The sequence below is a fragment of the Onychomys torridus genome, chromosome 9 (assembly GCF_903995425.1).
Source record: "Onychomys torridus chromosome 9, mOncTor1.1, whole genome shotgun sequence".
In the NCBI taxonomy this organism is placed as follows: domain Eukaryota; kingdom Metazoa; phylum Chordata; class Mammalia; order Rodentia; family Cricetidae; genus Onychomys; species Onychomys torridus.
The window spans coordinates 689523-714631 of NC_050451.1; the positions used below are offsets into that span (position 1 = coordinate 689523).

Below are 25109 nucleotides of genomic sequence, written 5' to 3' on the forward strand. Positions count from 1 at the left end.
TTCCATGTTCCCTCTGTACTCGGTGAGCATGCATTGTTTTGAGGGTGTGGTTTTTACTCTTTTCCCCATTTTCATGTGTGTAAACCTGTATACATGATTGCATATGTGTGGGCCCACGTGTATGGAAATGCGTGTGCATGTGTTGATGTCAGAATCCTCCTAACCTACCTTTCCACCGTATTCGCTGAAAGCAGGATCTTGCAGTCAAACCCAGAGCCTGCTTGATCTGGGGGCCCCCTGCCTCCAGTTCCCAAGGCTGGAAGTGCTGTAGAGCCCCCATGCCCACGTCACAGTATTACAGGTTCTGGGTGTCTGAATGTCCTGTCCAAGTACTTGTAAGTTTAACCAGGAAGCCACCTCTCTAGCCCAAGAGTCATGTTTTGGAACAAGTAGAATTTAGTATTACTAACACCCTTTCAAGGAATACTGAAATACAAATGTAACTGTTTTTGCAGCACTTGAAGTTTAAGATGGGGATCTTGCCCAATGTGGTCAGGCAAGAAAGTAGCACACAGACATTGTGGAGGCTAGAGTTTTAAAAGCTGGGTGTGTAGCTAGTGGATGATTGTATTTCAGTAAGAAAAAGGAGATGATGCAGAAAGGCTTAGCAGAAAGGCTTACGAGGCACCCCTTGGAATCCTCACCGCATTTGACCTGTATGCGCGGAGAGCAGGAGAGTGTGGATGACCTTTGCATTGTTCTTATATCCCTTTGTGTTTTCACATGCCTCCAGCAAGCGCTTTTAGTTATAAAAATGAGAAATGAGCACAGCTCACAAGGGGGGAAAATGCAACAGACTAAGTTTCTTAGAAATGCCCTGGAGCCTTCTACCCCAGGGAAATGCCCCTTGCTTCACTGAGGTACGGGGCAGATGATGTGAAAGCCCTTTGCCATAGGTACAGGGGAGGCAGTCTGAGTTGAATCATGAGAAAGAAATGGAGACGGAGCCTCCGATATGAACATTGTGAGTTCATATCTGCTGGGGAAGCCAGTAAACAGGTCTCTCTCAGCAAGGGCATCACCTACCATACATAGTGTGTGGTAATTCTCTGAAGTTCCAGCATGATTTGGGCTCAAAGCTCATGGCAGCTTTTGAAGGTGTGTTCGGCAGTACCAGATGTTACAGCTGCTCACTCAGTGATGGCTACATTGACACCATCAGACAAAAATCAAAGAAGGCTGCTGTTGTTGTTTTTCTTTTTGAGCTATTAATTTGGGGGTTGGAGATTTAGTAGGGGTTGTGAGTATATCTGAGGAAATTGTTTTGTCTTGCTAGCTGGCATCCTTATCACCCAAACATCCGTGCCTTGTGTTATAGACCCTGAGCTATTTAACAGTTTGCTTGTGAAATTACTCCCCTGTGGATTCACACCCACATGTTAGTTCCTTTTCCCTGGTGACCTTGCCCTCTTGGTCTCTTCTAAAAATAAACACACTCCAAAGTATTTAACAGGGTTTTCTTTCACACCACTCCTTAATGCTGGAAACTGGTAGAATTAATGTAAGTACTTAGTGATTTCAGCAAAATCTCCTAGGAGTAGGAAAGGAGTAAGAAAGAAAAACAAAAATAAGCTAATGACTGGCAAAAATCTACACTGTATCCAGCAGTCCTGGCAACGGCCAGGAGTTCAATTCCCGAGAGTGGGTGGGTTTTGGTTGGTGCAGGTACATCCCTCTGTAACATATTTCCTAAGCCATAATCAACTCTAGGGTCTTATTTGACCTTTTTTTGTTTTGGTTTTGTTTTGGTTTTGGTTTTTGGTTTTTTTTTTTTTTTTTTGGTTTTTGAGACAGGGTTTCTCTGTGTAGCTTTGTGCCTTTCCTGGAACTCACTTGGTAGCTAGCCCAGGCTGGCCTCGAACTCACAGAGATCTGCCTGCCTCTGCCTCTCGTGTGCTGGGATTAAAGGCGTGCGCCACCACTGCCCTGCAAGGACATTCTTAATAAGAGTGGATTTGGCTCCTCTAGACATACTCTGCATAGTCTGGTAAGATGAAATGGAGGATGAAGGTTAAAAACTTTAACTGTTCTCATTTTCCCAACTCTCTAGACTGTACGACCTACTTGAATCCAGTTGGGAAGCACATGATTGCTGATGCCCAGAACATCACAATCAGCCAGTATGCTTGCCATGACCAAGTGGCGGTCACCATTCTTTGGTCCCCAGGGGCCCTTGGTAAGTGGTAACACTCATATCCTCTGTGGGGAATGGATGGTGCCAGTATGAGTGTCGATGTGATAAGCAGGTGTCAATGACAGCAAAGCTGAAAAGTGGTGGACACTGGGGCACCCGTGCTCTGCTGTCTCCTCTGGCCAGGCACACATACTCAGCTTGGAGCAGTGCTTCCTGGCCTGTGCTTTGTTTCCTTGTTTTAGAGAACCGTGAGTTCAAGAAGATACCGCATTGGTGGTGTTTTTCCTTTAGACGGAGTGCTTTAGCCTTAGTCAGAGGGAGGTGGTGATGCTGGAAGTTCCCGTGGCCTGTCCAAGGGCATGGTGGCTTCAGCCTCCACCAGAAGTGGTCTCCGTGCTCACAATGATGTGTGGGCCCACCTTCAGCACATTTTAACACTCCTCCCCCCAGACCCCCCACCCGAATCCTTGTTCTCATAAGAAAGCATGAAATTGGTGAATTTTAAAGTTGGAGACCAAGTTGAAATTTGTTTTGTTTTGTTTTTTTGGTTTTTCGAGACAGGGTTTCTCTGTGCAGCTTTGCGCCTTTCCTGGAACTCACTCTGTAGACCAGGCTGGCCTCAAACTCACAGAGATCCACCTGCCTCTGCCTCCTGAGTGCTGGGATTAAAGGCATGCGCCACTACCGCCTGGCAAAATTTTTTTTAAAAGACCTTTAAGGCCAACAAAATTCAAAGTGAAATAAAGAAATAGAAAGCAAGCAAGCCCACCTTCTCTGGCTGAGTTGCTTGCCTGAGGCTGAATTGGTACCTATGAGAGGGTGGTATAGTCAAGCCAGGATAACCTACGATTTTTTTTTTTCCCTCGGTTTTTTGAGACAGGGTTTCTCTGTGTAGTTTTGGTGCCTGTCCTGGACTCACTCTGTAGCTCAGGCTGGCCTCGAATTCAAAGAGATCCACCTGGGGCTGCCTCCTGAGTGCTGGGATTAAAGGCATAGACCACCACCACCTGGCTCCTAAGATTCTTTTTTTCTTTCAGATTTACTTATTTATTATGTATACACTGTTCTGCATGCATGTATACCTGTATACCAGAAGAGGACACCAGATCTCATTATAGTTGGTTGTGAGCCACCATGTGGTTGCTGGGAATTGAACTCAGGACTTCTGGAAGAACAGCCCGTGCTCTTAACTTCTGAGCTATCTCCCTTAACCTAAGATTCTTTGAACCCATTCAAGTTAATTTGATTAGCAAAATATCTCTCTGTTTATTTGATTTTTATTTTTTGAGACAAGTGATTAATTGTGGCTGGCCTCAAACCCACTTTATCACCCAGGATGTCATCCAGGGTAGCCTCCAAACCCTGAGCTTCCTGCCTCCACAGGTCTCCACTTCAGAAGTGCTGGGAGGAAACATGTATTCCCGCATATTCAGCAGCTCCCTCTTGTCTTTTGAGACATGACCTGGCTACGTGGCCAGCGCTGGCCTTCCACTCACCATTTCCCTGCCGTAGCCTCCCAGAGCCTGGCCTCCTCTGTCTGTACTGCCGTGCTTGGTTGCGATGGGCCCTTCACAGGAGGCAGTTAGACTGGTGGAGCCCTAGTTTCCCCGAGTGCCAAGTGGGCGTGGAGATTGCCTTGTGGTGGGTGGTCCAAGCAAGTTGTTGAACACCATCTGCTGTTGCCAAACCTCCACCCCAGCCCTGCACTGGCCCTCTGGCCTTGCACTGGCCCTCTGGCTTTGCACTGGTCGTGGACATTTTTTTCAGCACTTGTCCAGGGAGAAGTAAAATAAAGCCTAGATTTCTTTCCTTTTAAAAACATATTTATTTTTATTTTATGTGTGTTGATATTTTGCCTGCATATATATCTGTGTGAAGGAGTCAGATCCCCTAGAACTGGGCTTACAGATAGCTGTGAGCTGCCATGTGGGTGCTGGGGATTGAACCTGGGTCCTCTGGAAGAGCAGCCAGTGCTCCTAACCGCTGAGCCATCTCTACAGCCTCAAGCCTAGATTTTTTCATCTGAACAAGAATAAATCTCAGAACTACAGTGTAGTAGTGAGAGAAAGGAAGAGTGTTGGGCCAACTTGCCTGTCCACATAAACACTTCTGGGTTTAAATCTTAGGTGTTTTCCAAAGGTCATTTTATCTTAACATTTAAAGATTGAAAATAGTCTCTGGATAAAAGAAGTGATCTGACCAACTGCAGGCTCCCTCTTTAGAAAGAGAGTAAGGTGGGAGAAGAGGGATCATGATTTACAGTGGGCTGGGGATGAAGTGGGCAGGTTCTATCAAGTCGCTTCTGCGGAAGTCAGGAAAGCACATGGATTAAAGGCCCTGGCTGAGAGCTCAAGGCTTCCTGGCTTGATCCTTTGTTTACCATGTGATCCCAGGGTCCAGTCAGTTTTTCTAAACCTCTCCTCAGTCAGCTGCAAATGGGAATAATGGTACCCACCTCCCCTGTTAGTTAGGAGTCCTGAATCAACAGAGGGAGAGAACAAGTGTGCTTCTCCAGGGGAGGATGGGGGGGGGGGGCTGATCCTCACACAACCTCACAGTTGTGTGAGGGCTCAGGATAGATGTATATTAGGAATTACATTTGCTGCCTCAGCCCATATTTGGTATTATGATTTTCTGTCTGGCCTTTGAGAAACAAGGCCCAGGTCTATCCATCGATGTTGTGTACCCAAGCTGATCCATTTTTAAGTAATTGAGAGAAGTTTACCTTTAATCCTGAGTCACCTGCCTTTTGTTAACAGTCTTTCTGGAAACATTGCATGAATCAAATCTTAGTTTTTAGGTAGTAAAGATTCGTTCAAACATCATTTCTTTTTCAGTCTCAAAAGGCAATCTCCTGTGAGGTCTAAATGGATGGTCCTGCAGAGATGTTGTATCATGTCATCACGTCTGAATCTCTGTTTGTGGATCCACTGACTATCACTCCAAAAATGCCATGCACCATAGAGCTCCCAGCTTCTACAATACAAGGCTCTAATTTGGCTTTTCTGCCTGAGCCACCATGAAATGTGTGCTCTTCATCAAATAATTATAGAATTGTAGGACCTATTCAAAAGAGAAAAAGATTTCTGTGACCTTTGCCATCAATAATTTCCCCACCTGGTTAATTGCATCCTGTGTAATTACTTCTGCCCTGGGAGGGGAAGGGTTGAAAATGTCTCCTTGTCTGGTGTTCAGAAGGAATGTGAAATCGATATCTCGACAATCAAGGCCGGCTTTGGGGGTCTCCAGCTGCATTTGGGCCACTCCAGTCTCCATGGGATACAGAGCCCCAGTGCTGGCTGGCTCCTGTGGCCATCAGCTTAATCCTCCTGAAAGCATCTCCTCAGATGTGCAGTGGGGGGAAGCCCAGGTGCTGAGGCTGGGCCAGTGCCTTTCAGTAGCTCTGTGGGTGTCTTGAGGCCCTGAGCACTGTATTTGGAACCCACACTGGGCCGCCCTTGGGTATCTGCATTTCAGGCATGATTAGAGGAGACCAGCATTCCCCTAAAATATTTAATCCCAAGCCTAGGGAACCCTCTTGGGTGCAGAATTCGTTGGGAATTTTGTAAGTTCCCAGTGAAACACATCAAGAAAGTATATAGCTAAAACTTCAGATTAAAAACGAAGTTTGGAGGCATTTACTGGGAATTACTGTCAGGTCAGTGTGCCTGAAATTATACATTCCACTGTAGACGTTGTGATCAGTTTAGACTTGAGCCTAAATATTGAATCCAAGTGTCACCAAAGCGATAGGTGCTTGTCCCAGTGGCCGAGTGGGCTAGATAATGCATTAGGTACAGTGATCACTCACCCTGTCCCAGAGGAGTGAATGGAGGTTGTGCGTTCTGTTCTGTAGACTCGCTGGCAGAGGAGGATGTTCCTTCAGCTTTGGTGGAGAGCTGGCAAGGATGCGACCTTGGAGGAGGGAAAGGGTGTTCTGCAGTCAGTAGGTCTGCGTTTCCTAAAAGCCTCTGCTTTGCTTAGGCATTGAACTCCTAAAAGGGTTCCGAGTGATCCTGGAGGAGCTGAGGTCAGAGGGAAGGCAGTGCCAGCAGCTGACGCTAAAGGACCCGAAACAGCTCACCAATAGCTTCAAAAGAACGGTAAGTCTCTCAGGGAATGTGCCCCTGAAGACACCATTGTTCCGGGGGTCTGAACGGTCTATTGAAAGTCTGAAATTGGAGAAGGTGGGGGTGGCTATGGGGTCCACAACCCAGCCAAGGTGGGCGAGAATGGGAGGCAGCAGCCGAGCCTGCCACACTCCCAGGAAAGCTCTTCAGCAGGGCTCTTCAGTTGTGGTAAACACACCTCTCTGGTTACACCGAAGCAGCAGCTATCCCAGGTGTCTGTGGGCTCGCCCTTTGCTCCCTCTAGCTCTGAGACTCAGTACTAAGGTGCCATGCTTTCTTGTCTAAGAACAGACAGCACTGTCCCTCTTTAGCATCGGGGATCCAAACCCAAGCTCGGTCCCTGACTTTCTGCTTTCCTGGGATCTGCTCACCCTGGAATTGTGTCTTTTGTAGGTGGGGGTGGGGGTGGAGGTAGACAATTCCTCCACACTACATGTGTCTTTGTTCCCTTTTAGGGAATGGAATCTCAGCCTTTCCTGAATATGAAATTTGAAACGGATTACTTTGTAAAGATTGTCCCCTTTCCTTCCATTAAAAATGAAAGCAATTACCATCCTTTCTTCTTCAGAACCCGGGGTGAGTATTGTCTTTCCTGCCTGGCTCCCAAAGGAGTCATTTCTGCTTCCATTGAGCTCTCCACAGATGTATTTACAAACGCACCAGTGAAGTGCGTAGGGTGAGAAGCAAATTCACATTTAAAAAAAGAAAAATGGGACAAGGTTTCTGTGCAGTCCAGGCTGCCCTGGAATTCAACAGGTAGCCCAGGTTAGACTAAATGTCATGTCAGTCTTCCTCTCTCCACCCAGCCACATCACTTCCCCTTTCTGCCTAGGTCTATCACTTCCTGTCTGTCTGTACAGACCTCCAGACCTCTATGGTTAACCAGTGTTGGGATTAAAGGCATGTGCCACCACACCTGGCCCTGAACTCACAGATCTGGTTGGATTTCTGCCTTCTGAATGCTAGGACTAAAGGCGTGTGCTGCCACTGCCTGACCTCTATGTTTAATATAGGGCTGGCTTTTCCCTCTGATCCTCAGATAAGCTTTATTGGGGATAATATATAATAAATAAAATAAAATACCACCACACAACTCTCCAAAGTTGTCCCTTGATGTTCTGACCTCTACATGTGGGCTGTGGCATGCATGTGCCCCACATATAAAATAAACAAATGTAATTTGAAAAATCCACACCTAAGATCACATTTTTTTTTAGAAAATTTTACTAAATTAACACTAAATTTTATCCAGTCTCTATTCTAAATGCTTTCTAAATACTAGTACAGCCCACCTCTGTAATACTCCTTCCATGAAAATCCCCTCCCCCCATACACTCAATAGATGTGCGCTCACACACAGAGAGGGCAAAGGGCTTTGCTGAGAAGCGCACTTCTGAAGCCCACACTGCCAGCTACCAACCATGCTGACTTTCCAGTTGTTCACCTTTTTCCGTTTATTCTGTACCTGGCTTCTCCTTCATTTTCCCGAATGGCGACTTTTAAATTTGGTGGCTAAGTCACCATGAGACCCTCAGTGGCTTCCCCCTGCCTCCTGATCAGACTTCTCATCTGGGGTTCTAGGTCTTGGATGGCCAGCTCTCTGTCCAGGTTGGCCTCCCCTTTCCTTGTGGCTGGTCTTGTCTTCCTCATCTGTGCGAGGTTTGGTCTGAGCCCTAGCCTGTATCCATGTTCCCGTCTGTCAAATTCTTTTGTTTGGTTGGTTGTGGTTTTTTTGAGACAGGGTTTCTCTATAGCTGTGGCTGTCCTGGAACTCACTCTGTAGACCAGGCTACCTTCAAACTCACAGAGATCCACCTGCCTCTGCCTCCCGAGTGCTGGGATCAAAGTTGTGCACCACCACCACCACCACCCTTTGAAGTTGTTTGCTTTTTATTTTTTTTATTCTTTGTTTTCATTTTATGTGCACTGGAGTTTTGCCAGCATGTATGTCAGTGTAAGGATGTTAGATTCCCTGGAACTGGGGTTACAGACAGTTGTGATCTGCCATGTGGTTATTAGGAATTGAACCTGAGTCCGATAGAAGAGTAGCTCAGTGCTCTTAACTGCTGAGACATCCCTCCAGCCCTTTGGTCAAATCCTTAACGAGGTTGTTTTCTATGCTGCCAACTTATCTTGTATTTCTTATTTTTCTAATTAAAATGATATTCATTAGGTTAAGACCATGTGCAGGTCACATCTGTTGTTACTTTCTACATAATGATCAGATAGAAGACTCAAAGAATGTGTTTATGAGAAATCGTGCCTAAAAATTAGAATGCATGTGAAAGTTGAAATAACATCTCAGTGGTTACCAGACCCACTCAAGAGCCCTCTTGTGTGTAGACGTCTCCACAGTAGGGCATCCTGAGTGACAGAAGAGTGATGAGTTCCACTGCCTTTGGAGCCTTGAAGTGATGCAATATTGGACAAGCTTTAAAAACGTTGGTGGCGGGGTTGCAGATTTAGCTCAGTGGTAGAGCGCTTGCCTAGCAAGCACAAGGCCCTGGGTTCGATCCTCAGCTCCAAAAAATAAAAATAAAAATTATAAATAAATAAGTAAGTAAGTAAGTAAGTAAATAAATAAATAAATAAATAAAAAAAACAAGCCTTGGTGGCTTTACACCACTTCCACTAGGTGGCATGAAATGTTCTGCCTTTTAATATTTGTATGTTTTCTCCTTTAAATTTTTATTAAGATACAACATAATTATAATGAAAACCGTTGTTGAATTGATGTCATTAGTACCTTTTCCAGCACACCAAGCCCAGTATATATTTTGTTCAGTTGTTATAGAGGAAAACATCAAACCGTCCTGAAACTAAAAATAGCCATCTTTTTTTTTTTTTTTTTTTTTTTAACATAATAGCCTGTGACCTATTGTTACAGCCTGACAACATGGCCTGCAAGCCCTGTAAGTACAGCTGTCTGTTAAGTCTCAGAGTGTTCCCCCATATGGTGTTGGGGCAGCCTTTGGGTGCTTACTGGGTCCTTCTTCCTCACAGTCTGGAAGCCTCGAAACCTGACTATCACCCAGCACGGTTCAGACGTGCAAGTGTCCTTTGACCACGCGCCACATAACTTTGGCTTCCGTGGCTTCTATCTTCACTATAAGCTCAAGCATGAAGGCCCCTTCAGGCGGAGGACGTGCAAGCAGGTGAGCGACTGTGTGTGTAAGGAACACACATGTTTCAAAGTGATAGTGGGTGGCTGAGGTAAGTGTTAAGCTCCTGTGGTCAGTGGATGTTTAGGAATGTTCACCACTGGGTCTGCCTCTAGCCTACTTACCATTGTGCTTAGTTATCCCCACTTTGGCAGTGTTGGGGTGACACAGAACCACGGCATCAAAAGCATAGATATTTCTAGTTTGTGTTGTGTTTTAGGCATCTGCCAGGTGCTGTGAGGCAACCCCAGAGCTTTCTGCTCTTCAAATCCTGACTGCTCATTAAACAGCCTGCTTCCATTCATCCTCTGTAGGTGGGAAATCTGGGGCTCAAGGAGGTCACTTGGCATGCTGGAGCTCAGTAGCTAGGCAGTGGAAAACAGATCTTGAGCCAAGTCACTAGCAGATCAATGGCCCTTGTTTGTTTTGTTTTTCGTTTTTAAGCTAAGTGTGCTCAAAACCGGTGGCAACTTCCCTTCGGCTTCAGGAAGAAGAGGCCTGAGGCCTTTTCTAAAATGAGCATTTGAATTGCTGTTTGCTTCTTTGTAGGACCAGAACACAGAGACAAGCAGCTGCCTCCTCCAAAATGTTTCTCCAGGGGGTTATGTCATTGAGGTACGTACAGTCATAGAATGCCCTGTTGTTACATTGTGTCATTGAGGCAGTACAGTCATAGAATGCCCTGTTGTTACATTGTGTCATTGAGGCAGTACAGTCATAGAATGCCCTGTTGTTACATTGTGTCATTGAGGCAGTACAGTCATAGAATGCCCTGTTGTTACATTGTGTCGTGTCATTGAGGCAGTACAGTCATAGAATGCCCTGTTGTTACATTGTGTCATTGAGGCAGTACAGTCATAGAATGCCCTGTTGTTACATTGTGTCATTGAGGCAGTACAGTCATAGAATGCCCTGTTGTTACATTGTGTCATTGAGGCAGTACAGTCATAGAATGCCCTGTTGTTACATTGTGTCATTGAGGCAGTACAGTCATAGAATGCCCTGTTGTTACATTGTGTCATTGAGGCAGTACAGTCATAGAATGCCCTGTTGTTACATTGTGTCATTGAGGCAGTACAGTCATAGAATGTGTTGGTTAAGCAGTGGTGGCGCTTGTGCCATGCCAACAGAGGAGAGTGCTGGATGTATCGGTGACGGAAGAGTCACGAGCCATGGCTACCTTCCTAGAGCTTATTGGGGGAGAGAGAGACAGAGAGACAGAGAGAGAGACAGAGAGACAGAGAGAGAGACACTGAGACACTGAGACCCTGAGACCGGGTGGAGGGGGTAGAATGCAGGAGAGAGTAGAAAAAGAGGACACAGAGAGAACACGCCCGCTTTTTAGGCTGGGACTCCGTCGCAGGCTGGTGACGTAATTAAGGACATAATCCTTACAGAATGCCCTGTTGTTATGTCCACAGGAAACAGTTCCCTTAGAATTTTGAGTCTAATTTCACTTGTTTGTTTTAAGACTGAGTCCCATGTAGCTCAGGCTAGTCTCAACCTCCCTTTAGAGCTGAGGATGACTTTGAATAACCACCTTCTCCCGTTTCTTCCTCCTGGGATAATAGATGCTTGCACTATGTTCCTGGCTTTTATGCGGGCCCTGGGGGCGGGTCTTCAGGCTTGCACAATAAATACTTTTCCATGGAGGCAGTTCCTCAGTTCCTCCTTTTTTAAATGGTTGACTTAAAGTGTTAAGCCACCGCCATTGTTCTCCCTCTGTGGTGGGAAGCCATGAGGTCGTGGTGTCTCCCCGCAGAGAGGCTCTGTGGTGACAAGGCACTGTCTGTCTGTCCTGCAGCTGGTGGACGAAAACAACACAACCAGGAAAGTGGTGCAGTACGCGGTAAGGCCAGGTACGGCTTCGGCTTGGGGCTGCTGCCTCTCCAGCAGGCTTCGAGTATTTGTGTATCTTCTGTCCTCTGTCCGTCTTGGTTCACAAAACAACACAGCCACTTCTTCCCTCTCAAATGATTGCTCACCTGCTCACCGAGTGAGTTCCCTTCCACATTCACGTTGGTGCCGGGAACAGTTCTTCCGCTGCCCAGCCTAGGTGATTGTCCTTGGAGGAGAAGTGATCGGGAGGAGGGCTTTCCTTAGGCCAGGTTCTCACTCCGGGGATTTACTGAATAATTCTTTTCTGCAACCCTGTGAAACAGCTGTGGACTCCTTTTAGCATCACCACAGCAGAGCTAGAGTGAGGTGGTTGGGGACCCTGGAACCTGTTAGTCAGCTTATGTTTAAAAACAAAAAGGGAACCCCCCCAGCCCCCAGCCCAGCCCCCGGCTTTGAGCTTACTTAAGTTTAACATCTCTCCCTTTGGAATCTCCCAGTGCACTCTCCCTGGGCTGGACCCATCAGAGCTGTGGCCATCACTGTGCCTCTGGTTGTCATCTCGGCCTTTGCTACGCTTTTCACTGTGATGTGCAGAAAGAAACAACAAGGTATTTGTGTAGGGCCCTCTCCTCCCCACCCTCTAGTTTTTGGCAAGTCGAGGGTGGGTGCCAACCAAGAGGGAGCCTGGGAAGCTCTGGTTCCTCTGGGAGGGGCCTGGGGCACCTCAGCATCCTTGCCAGCTCCTTGCCTACTTAAGTTCCCAGAATCCAAATATTTGGCTGTTAATCTCTAGGACCTGGCAATGGACAGGCATATAATCCCGTTCTCAAACTCAGGAAGTCTGAGAACCGGGTCATGTGGAGGGCTTCAGCATTCATAAGTTAGGTCTTTCACCTGGAAAACTGTAGATGAGCCATATCTTGGTCTGTCCGGGTGGGGTCACTCAGGTGTAAACTAAAAAACAGTCATGAAGATGTTCACTTAAGACTTGTGTACTTTAAGCTAAGCATGGTGGCATAAACACGGTATCCCAGCCACTTGGAAGCTAACGCAGGTGGGTCACTTCAATCCAGGAATTGGAGGCTAGCCTGGGTAATAGAGTGAGACCTTTTGTCAAGAAAAGAGAGGTCATTTTGTTGTTGTTGTTTTGTTTTGGTATGTTTTACTTTTTAAAAATGATCCATAAACAATTCTCCCTCCCTCCAAGAATCCATCAGTTAACTAGGTTGTCAGAGCACTTTGCTGATGTGAGTAGCTGGTGCTGCAACATTTCTTGACACATCCAAGAGCAGTTTCAGGTTAAAACCGTTTTTCCCCCCAACTTCCGGGTAGACCACTGCAGAAACTAACTCCTTCACAGTGCAACTTGAGGCTGATGGAGTCGGAGACCAGAGACTCCCTAGGTGGAGATGTCAGCTGTTCCTTTTGGTAAATTTACTTTTGAGACCAGATCTCATGTAGCCCAGGCTGGCCCCCAGCTTGCTGTGTAACTGAGGATGGTCCTGAATTTCTGACGTTTTTGCCTCCACCTCCCAAGTGTTGGGATTCCTGTAGTGGGCCACAGTGCCCCAGGTTAGCTGCTCATTCCTGAAGACACTGAGACCCAGGTCATGTGGAAGAAGACAAAGCTTTGTTTATAGGTGTCAACCTTATCTTCTCTCCCAATTTAGAAAATATATATTCACATTTAGATGAAGAAAGCCCGGAGTCCTCCACATACGCTGCGGCTCTCCCCAGAGACAGGCTCCGGCCACGGCCCAAGGTCTTCCTCTGTTACTCCAGTAAAGATGGCCAGAGCCACATGAATGTGGTCCAGTGTTTTGCCTACTTCCTCCAGGATTTCTGTGGCTGCGAGGTGCGGAATCCAGTTTCTTCTCTTACTCTGGGCAGGATATGAGCTTCATCTTCCTCTTTGATGCCTTCTCCTCTACAGTGCTTTCTGGAAACCTACTTTTGCCCAGGGCCTTGCCTTCCAAACCAGGGTCAGTCTGAGTTTGTCCTGTCTGTCAGCAGCAGGAAATGTTTCTTATGGTCCATTCTTGCTTGAAACCCTTGAGTGGCATCCACATGGTAGGACGTTTTTTGAGTGCTGAAAAGAGGTGCCCTGCCATGGAGCATGTGACCAGAATGTGACACTGTCACCTGACATCATGGTGAGCACGTGCAGGATCAAACTCTCAGTTGGGGGGCATCAGGAGAGAAGGCAAAGACAGCTTTTAGGAGTGCAGGCAGTTCTCTGAAGGAGTTTTGCTGAGATTGGGAATGGAGGACGGCACTGTCCTTGGAAGAGATCTTGGAGACTGGGAGGGCTGAGGTCGACTCCTATGTCATAGAAAGGGGGAAACCAGAGAGAAGACAGTGGCTAGAGAGACCCAGGGAGTGAAAGGAGAGGGCTTCAGAATTTGCCAAGTGTTTGAATGTCTACATGGGTTTCTTAGCTCTCTCCTCCTGCTCCTCCTGCTCGGCCTCCTCCTTCGTTTTTGGTTTTTCTCACCATGTAACTCACTGTCCTGGAATCCATATGTAGACCAGGCTGACCTCTAATGTCCCCAAGTGCTGGGATTAAAAGGTTGAGCCCACATGCCTAGTTTTCTTAGCCCCACTTAACCATGAACATGTAGCTTTTCTGTACACAGCGATACTTAATTTTTAGAGTGAGAGAAGTCTGAAACTCTGTCACAAAAGCAGTTATCATGTGATAATTTGTAGTTCCTTTACTTTGCACTGCCATTTGGCCCATTTCTTTGGTGAGAGTGCCCTCTGGTGTTAACAAGATGTCTTTACAAGCTGGTGGGATTTCCTCCTGTCGGAAGCCTTGAGCCTAGCAGGTGAACAGCTGCCGGAAACGCTGCCACTGTAGCCAGTGGCCTGACCTGCTCGGATAGCAGAGGCATGAGTGGTGTACTTGTGTCCTGTTCTTTTATACATACAGGGAATTGCACATAAGGTTTGTTTTTTTAAATAGCTATGTCATCCATCATACTGACTTACCATGGCTGATTAGTCCAGGTTGTTGGGCTTCTTGCTCTCTGGGCCAGCCCATTTCTGATGATTTCTTCATCATCAGAACGCCTCACATTTGCAATTGCTCAGTCAGAGATAGAAAGGTATGTTTTCAAAAGCACTTACGTTTTGTTTATTAAGATGAAGTCAGTCGGGCAGTGGTGGTGCATGCCTTTAATCCCAGCACTCAGGTGGCAGAGGCAGGCGGATCTCTGAGTTCGAGGCCATCCTGGTCTACAGAGCAAGTTCCAGGACAGGCACCAAAACTACGCAGAGAAACCCTGTCTCGAAAAACAAAAAACCAAACAACAAGAAAAAGATGAAATTGGCCTTGGACAGAGTTTTACAGTTTTGCAAAATATAGCACATGCGGCTTAACAAAGCACAGGTCAAAAAGATTACTAGAACTGTCTTCATACGATATAGAAACCTAGAGACCATTTATTTTTTAAATACCCAGTTAGGCTGTGAGGCGGTGGGACACGCAGCACTCGGGAGGCAGAGGCAGGCAGATGTCTGTGAGGTCGAGGCCAGCCTGGTCTACAGAGTGAGATCCAGGACAGGCTCCAAAACTACACAGAGAGACCCTGTCTTTCAAAACCAAAACCAAAAACCAAAAACCAGTTAGCTTGAATTTATATAATGTTAATAGAGTATGAGATGATTCCATATTTTTTCTTAGCAAATGGTAGGTGTTGAGGCTTTCTTCTCTTGGTTACCATTTCAGAACAGGAGAATGAAGTCCTTCCAGAACGCCCTGCCCTGTATAATCTGTGTTTAGCTGGTAGGAATTAATTTTTTTAAAGATTTATTTATTTGTTATGTATACAGAAGAGGGGGCCAGATCTCATTGCAGACGGTTGTGAGCCACCATGTGGGTGCTGGGAATTGAACTCAGGACCTCTGGAAGAGCATTCAGTGCTCTTAACCTCTGAGCCATCTCTCCAGCCCAGGAGTGAATTTTTGAGCTACAGGAGAAATGGTACTGGTACATCTGCCGAGGAATGCTCCTTACAGTTTCGGATGGAAGCAGTGGGAAAGGTGAATCCTTTGAGAGGCTCACACCTACTTGGCTTTCTTTTCTTTACCAGAGATTCCGCTACTTTCTTGACCCTCTTACCCCAAAACCCTCTGGTTCACAGGCCCGGTTGAGCTTGTAGCCCTCTATGAAACAGTAGAGGACTGTACTTAATCTGGACAGGGTTAACCAGAAAGCACACCACAGCAGCAGAGCCATGGGCTAACGCTGGGTCTGGGGACATGGCCACAGAGGCCCTCTTTCCTAGTCACACGCTGCATGTGAATCACCGTCACTGTGGTTGGCCCTGGCACCAGCTCCAAGCCCATTTCCCAGTACACTCTGGGGTCACTATCCACATCTTCTTCTCAGAGCCTTTTAGCCTTGTCCCCAGAGTCTTTCTGCTCTTTAGATCTGGAAACCTCACTCATCATACACACTATTCTCAATTCCTCCCACTTCTGTGCTCTCTATCATACTGCGGGTTCCATGAACACGTTCTCAAGGTGTCTTAGACAAGTTGCTGGAAACCCTGGCTTCTGTCTCTTCACTTGTAGGGCAGCAGTGCTAATGACCCGACATGTTATCGAGGTGATGGCATGGATGGCAGGCACTTCCGGAAGTCTGGTGTGAATGCAGTTGCTAACCACAGACCTTTAGCCATTTGTGTGTGTGTGTGTGTGTGTGTGTGTGTGTGTGTGTGTGTGTGTGTGTGCGCGTGCGCACACTAATAATGGCTAAGGGGCAGGTTATGGGACCCCACTCACTGGTATTCCAGTCTTTTTTCTGGACGTTGGTGTAAATAAGCGGTGAGGTGACTTGTCCTCTTTCCAGGTGGCTCTGGACCTGTGGGAAGATCTCAGCCTCTGCAGAGAAGGGCAAAGAGAATGGGTCATTCAGAAGATCCACGAGTCCCAGTTCATCATTGTCGTGTGCTCCAAAGGCATGAAGTACTTTGTAGATAAGAAGAACTACAAACACAAAGGAGGCAGTCGAGGCGCCGGCCAAGGAGAGCTCTTCCTTGTGGCTGTGGCTGCCATTGCTGAGAGGCTCCGCCAGGCCAAGCAGAGTTCATCTGCAGCACTGAGCAAGTTTATCGCTGTCTACTTTGATTATTCCTGTGAAGGAGATGTCCCCTGTGTTCTGGACCTGAGCACCAAATACAAGCTCATGGACAACCTTCCTGAGCTGTGTTCCCATCTGCACTCAGGAGAGCACGGCCCTCAGGGGCTGGGTCAGCACCCGGCACATAGCAGTAGAAGGAACTACTTCCGGAGCAAGTCCGGCCGCTCCTTGTATGTTGCTATTTGCAACATGCACCAGTTTATTGATGAGGAGCCTGATTGGTTCGAGAAGCAGTTTATACCCTTCCATCCTCCCCCTGTGCGCTACCAGGAGCCAGTCCTGGAGAAGTTTGACTCGGGTTTGGTTTTAAATGATGTCATAACCAAACCAGGGCCAGAGAGTGACTTCTGTCTAAAAGCTGAGGCTTCTACACTTGGGGCCCCTAGGCTAGCTGACTCATACTCATACCTGGAAAATCAGCATACAAGCCTGGACCAGGATACTGAGGCCCATCCCATCTGTGAGAGTGGCCCTGCCTTGCCCCTGTTGCATGCGGTGAAAGCTGGCCTCCCCTCAGATATGCCACGGGACTCAGGCATATATGATTCCTCTGTGCCTTCATCAGAGTTGTCTCTGCCTCTGATAGAAGGACTCTCCCCTGACCAGATTGAAACATCTTCCCTGACCGAGAGCGTATCTTCCTCCTCTGGCCTCGGTAAGATGCCCTGGGACCGGGCCCTCATTTTACTATCTATCTATCTATCTATCTATCTATCTATCTATCTATCTATCTATCTCCATCCGTCCATCCATCCACCTACCCACCCACCCATCTATCCATCTATTGGTTGTTGTTTTTTTGAGACAGGGTCTTAATATGCAACTCTGGCTATCCTGGAACTCACTGTGTAGACCAGGCTGACCCCAAATCCACAGGATTCACCTGCTTTAGCCTCCTGAGTGCTGGGACTGAAAGTATGCACCACTATGCCTGCCTAGGGATTGGGCTCTTGATACAGGCTGTATAGCCTTTGGCCACACTTTTGAAAGCCACCCCCAATTTAGGTACCTTATTGGGCAGGAAATAACCTAATTCCTCTGATAGTCTTGATTTATTCCAGGTAAGGGGGGAATATTGAACTGCAGAAATGATGGTAAATTATGGTGAGCTGCTCAGACCCCTCCACCAGTGTTATACATGTTTTTGCACACAGTATTGCCTTTAAAAAAATATACGTTTATTTTCTGTGTGCACACACACATGGGGTGGGGATGGGGCATTGCCATGGCACACGTGTGGAGATCGAAGGATAACTGGTGGAAGTAGAGTCTTTCCTTCCACCGTGTGGGTCCCACAGATTAAGCTCAGGTTGTCAGGCCTGGTGGCAGTCTCCTAACTCAGAGTCACCTCACCAGCCCTGCATTGCCTTTCTACACTCGAAACAGATTGGAATACCAAAACAAATGCATTGGGCAAGTTCATGAATGCAGTGTTCTCCATCCTAGCTTTACACAGCACCCCAGGTAGGAGGGCTCATTCCCAGAGAGCCTCAGGAACCTGCCACACCTATAACTTTTTGGAGACACACTCGCATGACTTTGGCCTTAAAGGAAGGGTCATCCTTCCTCTCCTAAGGGACTGGATCCTGTTAGGAGGATGACAGAATTGGTCTGAGCTGGTTCTGATGTCTGCCTCATAGGTACAACGTACAAGAGCGAATCCCAGCCACGTTGTGGCATCCGGGTCTGGACCAGTGCAATGCACTGACCACGTAGCTCTGTCCTTTCTTCTCTCCGTAGGTGAGGAGGATCTCCCTACCCTCCCTTCCAAGCTCCTCGCCTCTGAGGTGTGCAAAGAAGAACATGGTCGCCACAGCTATACTGATGAACCCCAAGTGGTTGCCCCTTTGTGAGGACATGGGAGCATCTAAGTATCGCCACTTTAACTGCTGCTGACTGGGTTTCCCAGCTCACCTCTGTGTTGCGCAGCCTACCTGGGGCTGAGGGCTCACACAAGGATATCTGGAATGAAATTCTGGCCAATACTCCATCCTTCCTGCTCCAGCCTTCTAATAGATATTTAGCAGAGTCTCTGATTTCCCAAAAGCATATGGAGCTCTCCAAGGCATGTCCATTAGATCAGGCGGCAGCCGGCTATGTGATGCCATTCCTTGGATTGGAGCCTTTCCTGGGAGGCAGAGAGAAGCAGGAGGGACCAACACTGCTTGTTCTGACTCCACTGACCTCTGCAAACTTTACCTGGCCCTTTCGGCTACTTTGATTCAAACTGTTTTGTGGAAACAGCACTTTGAACATCAGTACAGCTACACATCAGGTGCTGTCTGGGACCCAGATTATGCTGCGAGTGATGTTTCCATCCATTTCGGATGTGGAACTTACACTGTCTTGAGTGTTAGGTAACTCTGAGTCAAAGGTCTAGACAATGACTGAATGTCCATCCAGTCTCTTTTTATGAAACGACTTTCTCTTATATTACTGGGAACCGTGGCTGACCAGGATGGAATCCATGGAGCAGGCTGATCCTCTTGACTGCCGTATGGGAAGAAGATGCCAGCACCTGGATGTCTTCCCTGGATCTAAGGAGCCAGCATGTGGGGACCACAGGCGTCTGTTTAGTTTCCCTGGGTTACAATTACTGCTCTGTAGCTCGGGTGATGATGCGTGGAGATAAGGACTATTACACAGCTGGACAGCATTATTGGAAGCTGTGGTTTGTACTTTGGCTGTGGTGCTCTGGGTCCTGAATGTTAGAGGTCAGAATCTATTAAAATACAACAGTGTGTGGGAGGTGGTGACCAGTTAATCTGCTGATATGGTTTTGACTAGTGACAAACCTCCTTTTTAGAAAGCAGAAAGGAGGGGATTGTTACAAAAGTAAATGCTCTATTTTTATGAATGACTCTTGTACAGAAGTTCTGTTCCCAAAGGCAAAACATCTCTTCACATGCTGTTCATTAAGTAATTAGACGTATATAATGACACGTCCGTCTCATCCTCTCGCCCTGGCGCATTTGGTGTGAGCATCCTTCTCCACTGTAATCATGAGTGCTGTTGGATTTTGGCAGGCTGTTTTCCTTCTCAGCATTCTACTGGGAACTGTGAAGGGTTCTCCCATTCTTTAACCAGATAGGATCAACATTAAGGAGGATGCTGAGAAAGATCCCAAGGTGGGGTGGAGGAGAGGCAGGCTTTTCCCTTCTAGGCACATGTTGAGCAAGAAGGGAAGGAAGCCTCAGCTCCTACAGCAGTTTGTGTGTGTGTGTTGGATGAAAGTTTCCTCCCTGCAGCTGGCAGCTTCTCAGGAGAGAACAGAGCAGCTGCTCTGGGCAAGCTGTGAGACAATCTCACTGTAAAACTGAGCCTCTTAGCAGCTGAGTTTGTTCCATATTGTCGCTGTGGAATCCAGACCCAGCAGACAGAGCTCCCACCTCCATGAGACTCTCCTGGCCGTTCTCAGACTTGGCATTCATTCTCTGAAGGAGATCAGTGGGCCTAAATTGCTAACGTGTGACCATTCACTGGGAACATCATCAGAGGTTTTTTTTTCCCCTTTTTAAGCTGAGGCCAAGAAATATTTTAGCCCCCCTCCAAGGAGACTCCCGAAAGAAACCACTTTTAGGAGAGATACTCCATTTTGCATATGAGATGTGGGACCCCTGAGAGTGCCTAGGGCCAGCATGGGGCCTTGGGCTTCGGGCTAAGCAAGGCCCAGGCAGAGAGCTCACGGCATGGATTCAAGTGAGGAAACTAAAAGGAAACCATCTGAGCCTTCTAATATGCCAATCTAAAAAGTCAAGATCATCAGGTGATGTTTCAGTTTGGAGTTAGTGCTGGATGCTTTTATTTTGAAATAGGAATGTTTCTGATCAGAAGACTCAGATGCTAACATGCCAAGTGATGAAACTACAGTAAGGTTGCTTAACTCAGGATGAGCAGATAGTGGGTAATAAAGTGAAATTTGATTAGTCAGCCCCTGTCCCCCTCCCTCTCATCATTCGAGCTAGGAATGAGAATTGCCCTGCAGATTAAGGCAAAGTGTCTGTTCTGAACAGAGCTGCAGTTTTTGACTCAAAATTGTCCCACGCGGTAGAGATGGTAAGATGGAAAGATGGGATTAGAGAAAGGTTCTGACAAGCCACAGGCTTTTTGATGCTGTAGGGAAACAAGAGGAGGTTGGGTCTGTGAGTGAACAGTATGTGGATGAAGAGAGAGTGTCCACTGGGAAGGAGGCTGGGGTAAGACCAGGGCACCAGGAAGCCCGGAATGATGAGGTAGATGTTGACCTGTGTCTGTGGGTGTCCCACAAGTGCATCTGATGCTGAGAAGCCTAGCTAAGGGGGGTAGGGGAGGGTGTTCTTTGAACAGTTGATGGCAAGTAACAGGAACTACCTCAATGGGCCCCACCCAGCTACATGTGTGCAGAGGCTTTGGGCTTTGGGGTACATGGATTTCTAGAATGAATCAGAAGTCTCCTTGACCAGGCCTAGGGATTCAGATGGGACCTAGGCAGGTAATAGAATTTTGAGTCTCAAAGTTATGGTCTGAAGTTTTGGATTGGCAGACAGGTGCTAACTGAAGTCAGCCCTGGGTCAGAAGCTGAAAGCTATCTTCAGTGATCATGAGATCATTGGATGCATTGCATGCAGAAAGTTAGGGGTTCAAGTTTGAGTCTGATTGAAGCTCAGACTTACCTCTTCATAGTCACGTGATTTTTTTTTTTTTGTTACTGGTTTTCTTGACCACTTCTACTCTTAGGTCCTCTGACCTTTATGTAAGTAACTAAATAGGGAACTGTCCCCTCCAGACTATGGGATTGCAGGGTTGTGGGAGCTTTTCAGAAGGAATAGGGAAGCTATTTTATTCATGAGGGAGAAAGAAAGGAAAACACAAAATCATCAGCTACCTCAACACAAGAAAGAACATTCTGCCTTTATTGGGAAAAGGTAGACCACGCCAAGGTGAAGGTTTCTCATCTTTTTCTTTTATCTTCCATTGTTGGAGATGGTTGCTCATAGTTGGCAGAGTCTGCTTTCTGGGGCACCAGTGTCCTCGGGCATAAAAAAAAACCTGGCAGTGACACACCAGAGGCTCACAGAGACAACAGGACATGGTAGCACCTGGAGCAAACTGTGGCACCCCTGTGCAGCCTTCAGGAGCAGGGAACATTCCAGATGAGTGTGTCTATGCAGCGTTTCCTGCTTTCCCCAGTTTTAAAGAAAAGCTGAGAATTTCTGATTTTTAAGCTATTAATGTCTAGTGCTGGCAAGCCCAACAACCCAAGTTCAGTCCCATGACCCACCCTCTCCTAAAAGTTGTGTTCCTTCACTTCCTCATACTGGCTGTGGCACTCACAGATACCCATGTCATGCGCTTGTGTGTATATGTATGTGTGTGCACACACTAAGTTAAAAAAACAAACTAAACATTGGCAATTAAACTTTAGAAACTACTAAAGTGAATTCAGGACCAACAGAACATGTAGCTGGATCTGATTTTGCATGGTGGCTGCCAGGTTGTGACTTCTGCTTTGTAAGGTGTGAAATAAACCTTCCATAGTAATCACAAATGTATGGGGCCCCAGGAAAAGCTGCTGCTAGCCCTCTCCTTCAGGAAACTTGATATGATCCTGATGGTTTTGCTTCTCATGTAGCCCAGGCTGGCCTTGAACCTCTGATGCCTCTCTGGCATGCACCATACACCACAGCCTCAATATGATTCTGAATGCATCTGAAATGTTTTGATTGTGTCTTTACATTTCATGTCTCAAGAGAAAGGCAGCTCAGCTGTTAATTTCAAATTCAGATTTATACTGTCCTGTATTTACAGTTGCATTTGAACTCCTGAACTTTGGGGTCTTATTTATAGTTCAGCTCTAGTTGTAATCATGTATTTATGTGGGGGGCAGTTCTGAGCTTATGCCAACATACTGTTAGGGGAAATTTATTTGGGGGGTACAGCACAGTGCCCCAATACTGGGTTTTGGCGTCATCTTTTTTTCTACAGCCTAGGACTGTTTTGGAGGTGTAATAAAGGAAATGGAGAGAAGCATTTCCTGTTGTCCCCATGGGTGTTTGGTCACCCTGGTCAAATCACCACTTTTCCAGATCCAAGGGTGAAAGTTAGCCGAAGGAAGGCTGGCTGGCTGTAAGCGGTTGGCTTTGGTTCCAGTTTCAGAATTTGAGGGCTAGGAGAGGCTTAGATCACCCAGCATGTTCCCTCGGTGCACTCAAGACAGGCTGTGCTTGAGTTGTTCCAGACACAAGGCTGTAGCCCAGAGTCTGGCTCCTTAGCGAAGGAGATTCTGTAACCTCCCCGCTGATCAGATGGTTCTCTGTATGTCTTTGTTGCAGAAATTCAAGCCAGCTTTCTTTTGTCTAGGGTGTAGAGGAGAAAGAACAGCTGGTCACCTTCCCAGTATTGAAAACCACAGTGAAGTCATCCCCTGTTGTTTTTTTAGTAGTAAATAATCCCACCCACTTAACGTCTTTCGAGGCTCTTGTTCTCCAGGGGTTTAATGATTTCCTCCATTCCTGCACTTCTCAGCTCTTCTCAGCTTCATACTCAGTTACCCAGACAACACCGGTGCCTTGTTCACATGGGGCCATTTGACAGCCATGCCCCAGTTAGGGTTACAGGGAAGTTTGTGCGCGCCTGGGTGCTCTCACCACATAAAAAAATATGGCACTTTAAAACACTGTCATATCACTGATAGGCGTTCGGAGAGTTATGACCGCCTCTTCTGGTCTCTTGGTGATAGTCCTGGATCCTGTGGTATAGCTTCTTTTCTCCCATGGGCAAACACTTGGTGCTCATTCCTGATGTAGTTAACATCTTCTTTTAATCTGAAGACACCCTTCAAGGCCAGCTCTTACCTTCAGAGTGGCAGCTTTGGGTTCTGTTTTTTACCCATCTCTAGACTTGACCTTTATTTTGTGAATCATATCATTGTTTAAATGGTGCACACTTCAGCAGAAGAACTGGCAAGGTCCGGGGGAGGGCGTTGCTAAGTGCCACCTTCCCATTGCTGTTAGGGACTAATTTACAAATCCTTTTGAAAGCCTCAGGGAGAGCCTCTGGGGAATTTTGGCCAATTGTTTTCTTTCCTGCCCTTTGGGTCATCTTTGATATTCACCTGGGACCATAGATACCAAGGCTGTATGTCTCAGTTGAGTAGGCATAGTAGTTGATACAATGTAGCAATTGCAGTAGTTGATACAGACAGAAGCAATCGTTCCAGCTGCACAGCTAATATTTATATTGCATAGAATCCAGCAGAGTCAAGGAGCAGCCTCCCGTGGCTGCCACTGAGTTATATGCAATGTGCTCATCTGTTATTTTAAAAAAAAAAAAATTCTCTTCCTCTCAAAAAGAAGCATATCAAGTTTGGACAGCAGCAAAACTTCTGTACAAATCCAAAGTGTTCATTTTGAGTCTAACATTAATTTTCGTTATCTGTATAAAGAGCAAATATTTTTACTGTGGAAGCTCCCATGTTAAGAAGGAAGGCCTTCGGGCACAGTGATGACTGATGACATTGTTTTGTTTTATATTTTAAGTTTTTTCTTTGTGAGGTTTGGCAGAATAGTGAGCACGGGCAGTCTGTAGCAGTGTGCCATATTTTTACATTGGAGATATTGGTGGTGTATTTGTATAAAACTATACATAGATGGTAGTCATGGCTGACATATGTAAGATGTTTTTGTGCCTTAGAATTTCTGCATCAAATAAAGTGTTTTGTTGTAAGTCTGCAGTGGCTCCTTATTTTCCAACATCTGTCCCGTTTCCTTCCTAGCTTGGGCTCCTGGCTGTTAGCAGAGGGTTCTGCCTCTGGGTGTGGAGGTAAGAAGGACTTACATCTGTACCCTGCTTTGCGAGGTTACTTCTTGGGACTCATTACTTCCCGGTCAGTTCCCAACTCTGTTGCAGGTGCTGTAGCCGTGTGTTAGGAGACCCAGACCCCAGTTTGTCTATAGAATGGGCCCAGAGCCCGGCTTTAGCGGGTGGTGACAGTTATTAGGCTACCCCAAGTGACAGGTGTCCACAGAGGGCAATGGTTGATAAGGAAATGGTCAATATTGGGGTTCTTGGGAGTGTCTTGGGAGTGTCAGGGTCAGAAATCAGGGTTCTATCTGTTCATTTCTTCTCATCTGCTCTGGTTCCATTATGTGCCCAGAATTTGTAGCTTGTAATTTTGAGGGAACTTGAGGGAAATGGAAGAGCAGCTCTGAAGCATCGCTGTGGTCCACAGAAGAGGAAATGCCCCCTCGCCTTGACATACACATCATTCTTCCTGTTCACTTTGTCCACTGATGTCTTTGTCCCGTCTTTGGAAAGTCCTCTTGAGAACTGATGTCAGGGCACTGAGTACTTTATGGGTATAGTCTCATTTACCTTCCTGTTACTCTTTGTAGTGGCTCAGTTTACTGTCCCCATTTCACAGACAAGGAAACTGAGGCTCAAGCCTTACTTACTGAATGAAAAAAAGAAGTAAAAGGACATGACTGCTCCTAAGAGGTTGAGGTTTTTTTATTATAGATGAGGCATCTGGAAGAGTCTGGAAAGAATATGACTGGCAGACTGAGCAGGGCCGTGTGAGATGAGGGGAGAGGAGAGCCAAGAGGTCAGGAGCAAGCCCAGATACCAAGAGACAAAAAGGGTCGATAGCCAAAATGGGGGAGGTTGTATAGGGCAGAGCAGCTGGGAAACGGCAGCCCAGCCCCCTGGGCTGGAGAGTTCCG

The 25109-nt window shown here is 46.7% G+C and overlaps 1 protein-coding gene across 4 annotated transcripts in view; it reads left to right on the forward strand.

Annotated features, from left to right (window-relative positions):
- Nucleotides 1-24095, forward strand: part of Il17rd (interleukin 17 receptor D) — a 70736-nt gene extending 46641 nt beyond the window's left edge. For 2 of the 4 annotated variants that reach the window (XM_036199381.1, XM_036199384.1), the window contains exons 3-13: nucleotides 2051-2176; nucleotides 6119-6237; nucleotides 6720-6840; nucleotides 9132-9176; nucleotides 9268-9419; nucleotides 9975-10040; nucleotides 11230-11284; nucleotides 11762-11872; nucleotides 12935-13119; nucleotides 16120-17065; nucleotides 18151-24095. In XM_036199381.1, the coding sequence (XP_036055274.1) occupies nucleotides 2051-2176; nucleotides 6119-6237; nucleotides 6720-6840; nucleotides 9132-9176; nucleotides 9268-9419; nucleotides 9975-10040; nucleotides 11230-11284; nucleotides 11762-11872; nucleotides 12935-13119; nucleotides 16120-17065; nucleotides 18151-18263 (2039 nt within the window). In that variant the 3' untranslated portion in view covers nucleotides 18264-24095. The remainder of the gene's footprint in view (nucleotides 1-2050; nucleotides 2177-6118; nucleotides 6238-6719; nucleotides 6841-9131; nucleotides 9177-9267; nucleotides 9420-9974; nucleotides 10041-11229; nucleotides 11285-11761; nucleotides 11873-12934; nucleotides 13120-16119; nucleotides 17066-18150) is intronic. The other 2 variants (XM_036199382.1, XM_036199383.1) reach the window with 2 other exon arrangements.
- Nucleotides 24096-25109: the final 1014 nt, after the last annotated feature.